We start from the raw sequence: 6,368 nt of genomic DNA, 5'->3' as shown, positions 1-6,368 counted from the left end.
TCTGTAACTTTCTGATATGCTTGCAATGGGTAAATATTCTTCCTTTTCCTTAAGATTCTAAAACCTTTAATCTTTATGTTTGGTATATGTGTTAAATTTATTAAATTACTTAATGCGAAGCATCAGAAAGCTAAAGAACATTTTCTTCTATATCCCTTATACCTAAAATACAATCAATGATCATCCATTCATCCCTACAAGTGCCAATCATGTTGACTGAATTTCGTTCGCTTATAAATATTATTCCCTCGTTAAATCTCAATGATTTTAGTAAGTGTCTATAATAATTAAAGCCATGAAAATATCAAGCTTAGTTGACGATGAGTCTTCCCTTATCCCCTCCTACAAGATCATCATGCTCGGCATGACCTCTGCCGGCAAGACCAAGCTCCTCACTCGCTACAAATACGGGAATTACAGAGACGATGGCTCTCAGACAATGATCATCGATTGCACTTTTGTGTACAAAAACAAGGCAAGATACAATTACTATGACACAGTAGGCCAAGAGAAATATCGGTCAGTCCTGAATCTCTACTTCAAAGGAAGTGATGCCGCCATCTTAGCCTATAGTGTCGATAGCATGAAATCATTCGAATAGCTGGAGTATTACTATCAAAAACTTCAAAATGAAGCACCATAGTGCAAGCTCTTTTTCGTTGGATGCAAAAACGATCTCAAAAAGGTAGTCACTAAGGAAAAAGTTATGGACAAATATGCAGGAGCCAGATACTTTGAAACCAGTGCAAAAACAAACCAGGGCGTTTCTGATATGTTTGCGCAGGTATAGCATGACCTCCTCAAGATACCAAAATAGAAGCCTGAGAAGTTTCAGTTATAAATACGCAAGAATCCAGAAAAGAAAAACAAAAAGTGTTGTTAAAGTGGTTGATTAATATATAACTCCTACTGAAATTCATCCATTGATTCTTATGATAAAATTTATGTGAATATAGAAAGATGGGGTTTTGTTAATCATTCACTGTGACTCGAAAGACGATTCATCCTGTTGAGCTTCACAGGCGCTATTTCGAGAATAGCCAAGGTGAAACTTACAATATACTCTTGATCCTAGTTTAGCTCCTCACCGACGAAGCAATCCTCCTGCATCAGCTCGTTTAAGGCCTTTCCTTTTACCAGCATCTTGGTTATTTCTCTACTGTTTTTTTGGGTTTTTTCGTTTGGATTCATTAAAGCCTCGTAGATCTTATGGAAAAATTTGGCCTTGCTTTTGCAGAAGAGAATTCTGTTCTATGCTGTATTGTTTGTCATATTTGATTCGTTGCTTAGATTGCCTAAAAGACTCAATTCTCCATGAGTTTGATTCGTTATATTCTTCAAGCATTCCAAACATTTTCGACAATAGTTTATGTTCTCTTTGCTCATCAGTGCAAAATTGATATTTTTATTCATCAAAGGACTCTCAGTGGTATTTACGATCTTCGCTTTGATGTCAAGATAGTTTTTGGCGATAGGAGTTTGGAAACTGGTCAAATCAGTTTAGTAAAGCTGTCTCTCGGGATTATTTCCGTCCTTTAGAGGTAGGTTTGCCATGCAAAACAGAACAACAAGGCATCCAAGCCAGATATACTTACTAAAATGAGATGAACTGTCCTCGTTGAAATGGTCTTACCTGATATATCTGTCAGACTAGTTGATAAAGGTTGGTGGGGATTGGGTGATTGGGATGATTTACTCTTCTTATTTTTACATCAAGTCGTTATATGTGTCAACATGGAGTGCGCTTTCTGCCGAGCAAACCTAGCATCGACTGATGATGTCTTTTAGTCTCATGTTTTATTGTTACAAATTTTACAGATATTATCTCTTCTTATCTCGCGACTTTTGAGCTGCGCATCGATTCCTTTCTTTGCGAACATCGAGTTTGCTTTGGATCTTAACAACCGGATTGGCTGAGGTTTTTTATTTGGCTTTTAAGCGTTTTTGTAGCAGTGATTCTTTCTTCTGCTCTGATGTCTATAGGGGAATGATTTCAAGAAAGCTTTCCATTATATGACTTGTAAAAATTAATTCTTTTAATCTTGCAGTTTACTATATAGAATCGATGACACGTCATCAAAATGGTTCATGCTTTTTGAAGATATATAAAGACTTTAGACGACGCATCTTTGAAGAGATATCTGTGATTCGATTGCGTGAATGATTGTTTTTAAGGTTATTCATTATTGAAAGGTAATAAAACTTTGATCCATAAATTCTGATCTTTGTATTGTGAAATACTTCATACCAAATTCTCCAAAAAAAACAACTTCAATTGATAAAATGATAGTATGATCCCAATCGTTCCTACCCTTTTTTTGAAGATATATGTTTAAGGTAAGCATTTAGTAATCAATAAAGATCATTAAGTTGGTTGTGCATATATACTCTTTGGTAGATGTTGGATTAATCATATCCAAGACTGAAGACATTCCATAATTGGGAAGTTTTCTGCCGCCTTCTATAGCTTGCTTAAGATTGTTCATAATGCTTTCTGTGACATTTTGGTCGATTATCAGGGAAATTTTGTTCAAAACTTGAAGTGTAAGCATGAGAGTCATCCCACCAGTTTCTTCATATCGATCATTTTTCCTTTTGCTGTTTTAGATAAGCTACTGGACGATTTTCACGCATTGTGACGAGGCATCAGAGATGACAATATACTTGTCGAAATGGTTTTCTAAGTAGATGGGAATAATTACTTATATTAGATATGAAAACTGCTAATAGTTTTAGCAAGGAGTGAACGTAGACTTGATGAGATCTTAAATTATTAACTATGTTGAAGGTGAAAACTTCGATTATTTTATAATAGAGGGGATTGGCGACAGGATAGAAGTTATTTATTGATCTTTATTTCTTAACGATATTCAATGTGATCCCTTTTGATGCATTTTAGTGTGCAATTCTTGTGTGTCCCCATCTTCTAGTCTTTCCTATCTTTTCTATTCTTATTTTCCATTGGTTTTGCCTTATTGTGGCTCTTTGAAATATCTTGATTTGGTTTTTTTGAAATAAAAATCTTGATCCTATTCTTCCGCTTTGTCGTCTTGTATGGTTGACAACTATTCTATTCCAATTTTAAGGATTTATATGAGGTGCGTCTTTTATCCTATATTGTTTTCTCTGTTCATAAAAACATGACAACGCTGTCAATGAATTACTAAGGCCTCATTGTGAAAAGCTAGGCAAGTAGAGGAATGTATTCCTATTTTATCGGTGATAATAGTTATCTCAGTAATGTATTCCACATTAAGATTAAATCGTCTTTATATTTTTTGATGATTGATGGAAGTTTTTTCAAGGCAATTTATTTTCTGTGTTAGTTTCTGAGTCCTAAGATGCAATCGTAGATGTTCTTTGGCTAGATTTTTATTATATCATTTGATTAATCGGCATGAGTGCCTTATGGTAAGCTATCTTAGTCTTATTATTTTGTTTGTTATATTGACGAAGGCTTAATTTCTGATTAATCTGAAAGTAAAGTAGAGTTTCTATTTTCATTTATCTTTTACTTGTTGTTCAACTTTGTTTATTGATTGCTTATAGGTGTTTCTATCTTCTAACAGACGATTTAAAAATAATTTGCCTTTTAAATGTCATCTGTCAATTTCAATTATAACTTTTTTCCCATTACCTTCCAAATAAGTATTGCGAATTCCCTTGACTATCCATCAGTCAATCTTTTTTTGATTCCTTAAGTAATGCTGACGAGGTAGTCATTTGCATACAATTCCTATTTTTGCATATTTTCAATAATCATGGCAAGAATGTTGCATCTAACCTTTGAGTGGATTTTAGTAATAATAAAGCTTTTGGAAACCGCCCACCATAGCAAAAGTTCTTTCGTTATTTGAGTCGTTAAGCTAGTTTCATGGAATAAGTAATAAAATTGTTTGTATCTTTACCCTGAATAATAGTTGGTTTCATTCATACTCAGAAGTGACATGATAGATGTTGTAATTTTGGTGGATTTGTTGGCAAGCTAGGCTAAAACTTGTCTTATCTTGCCTTTATATTCTCCATTTCTTCATTCAAAAAGCTAATGTAGATGCATTTGAGGAGATTGCTTTGCTTTGAGAAGTGATCGAAGCCATTTATTAAAAAATCTGGGTTGTTTTTTAAGAAATGTTATGAGACAACAGCTTCCTATTTCAAGACTAATAGCTTGTTGATAATGATGAGTTGTTATTCTTCTGATAATTCCCTTATTGCTTACAAGATATTAGCGTATAAGCTTTTCTTATGGGTTTATATCTCTTTTTGTGAAAAATTGAGCAAATTTACCTTTGGATCGTTGATTAGGTTGCTCAAAATAGTTGGCAAAGATATGATTTTAGAGAGGATGTTGACCATTGTAGTCTAATTTCTCATTTAAGCGGCAAACTGCAGTATTTATTCTGGATAATTCGCATTATTTGCGAAAAACTATTTGATCTACTTTATTGTTGCTTATGGGTTGCTTAATAGTCCCTTGAAAAGAGTTATTATTTGTTCTTTCGGTTTTGTTTCTATTTGAACTTGAGGAATGATGGCAAAAATATATCTGATACTTACCATCGCTTTCAAGGGTGATTCAGGCTTCAGATAGAAAGGAAGAGTGATGAATGGCTTGCTCTTTGTTGTTAAAAAGCTATAGATTTCCTTCTATATTTCTTGTATGGTTATCGAGGGATGCTTAGTATGAGACTCTTTCATTTTTGACAATGGTAAATAATAAATGACTTCAACTCTTTATCTTATAAAAATCATAATTGTAAATCAAATCAATCTCAGCTTCTGCTTCAGTGCCAAATTTTAATACCAAACTCGCAAATAATCTTCCGAATCAACACAAGAATCTATCTGCAAATCTTTCTAAAAGTCCTTCAGTCTTTGGTTGATATCATTTTCCTTCATTTTGGTCTATTCTTGATTTTATCTCGTCTTTCAATGGAATTTTTTTATTATTACCTTAGCCTGTAGAAAGATTGAGAGTTATCGAGTTATTTCATGGTCTTATGGTTCACATCTTTGCGTGAGAGTGGAAATTTCATATCACTTTCAGTATAAACTTTGATTTTTTCCTGCTCGTAAGGAAGACAGGTTGTAGTCACTGGATCTAAATATGGCGAGAGTCACATTTGGGCCTTGAGGAGTTGAGCATATCATTAGGACGGTTGAAGCGTACAGGAGAGCAATGGATTCGCCGCTAAATGATGCAATTGAAGGATTGCATTTGGAAGATTTTAATATACTTTCGGTTAAGTGCAATCTTCTAATAACAGTATAATGCCAAATGATAATAACAGGCCAAATAAGTGAATATATCACGATGAGAAAAATAGCAAAAATAAAGTATATAATGATCACTTCTTGTAAAATTTCACAGATAAAGCTCTTTGATAAGCTCCTAACTGTCATCAAAGTGGCAATACCTATGAAGCTGGAAGTGTTTCTTGTTGAATTCTCGAACATCCTGGCATTTCAGCATCTCTTCAAGATACTTTTCAAGCTGAACCAGCTATACATCTTCCCCTGTGTAGTATGGCAAGATGGGAATTCCATTTTAGAGCTGGAAGATATAGGAGTAAGGAGCATTATCAACCAAGACCATACTGCTAAGGTCTCGGTTTATCACTCTCAAATCTTTGACGAAGATTTTATCATAGATTTATATACAGTTTTTACGGTAAAGTCTATGTTTGATGTATTATCTTTCAGGATCAATTTCATCCAAAACTGCATCCGCATAGGATTAGTGACTAGCTGTAAAAGCAATGATTTCGAAGTGTTTTGACATTCTCTTGAGGAAGCTGATAGCGTAAGGCCTGATGGTAATGTATGCATTAGCTGTAGAACCGTTTTCTATTTATATTGGCACTGCAATGTCATAAGGCTTGCTTGGATCTTACTCACAATGAATGAGAGTCTAGTCAATGTCAAGAATCAGAGTCTTTTTGTCGATGTGAGCCTTTGATTTAGGAAGGTAAACTTTTTTCTCTTAGATCTCGGCAAAAGTGGGTGTGAGCATTTTGTAGTAATTTTTTAGCACTCTCAACGAAAAATGCATATGGTCGAGTGCTCTGGGGTCCCTACCATCCAATGCCAAGGGTAAATTGTTTAGGTAATATTTTTTAATTTTTAGTGACTAGCTGTTACTGTTCTTTTCATTGATGCAAACTTATATTTTTCCTGAGCTCCGAGTGGTATTCAATTCTCCCGAATATGTTAAAGTTTTCTCATTTTAGCAGTCATGAGGAGCAAGGGCATCATCCATATCTTCATGATTGAGTATGGCCTTTGAGCTGCTGAAGTGTCTTTTGGCTTGGTGAATTTTCGCTTAGAGTTAGGTTAGGGTAGATCTCAAATTCGAAAAACTTCCTTTT

At 34.4% G+C, this 6,368-nt stretch overlaps 1 protein-coding gene across 1 annotated transcript; it reads left to right on the top strand.

Annotated features, from left to right (window-relative positions):
* The first annotated feature begins 295 nt into the window (after positions 1 to 295).
* LOC116244980 (uncharacterized) lies at positions 296 to 5,748 on the top strand. The gene is made up of 4 exons (XM_031616750.1): positions 296 to 574; positions 686 to 784; positions 5,372 to 5,605; positions 5,704 to 5,748. Exons 1-4 carry the CDS (start codon positions 296 to 298, stop codon positions 5,746 to 5,748), a joined length of 657 nt encoding a protein of 218 aa, XP_031472610.1.
* Positions 5,749 to 6,368: the final 620 nt, after the last annotated feature.

Source organism: Nymphaea colorata, unplaced genomic scaffold, assembly GCF_008831285.2.
Source record: "Nymphaea colorata isolate Beijing-Zhang1983 unplaced genomic scaffold, ASM883128v2 scaffold0428, whole genome shotgun sequence".
NCBI lineage: Eukaryota > Viridiplantae > Streptophyta > Magnoliopsida > Nymphaeales > Nymphaeaceae > Nymphaea > Nymphaea colorata.
The sequence above is the reverse complement of the archived record's forward strand: the minus strand, read 5'-3'. Positions and strand labels throughout refer to the sequence as shown.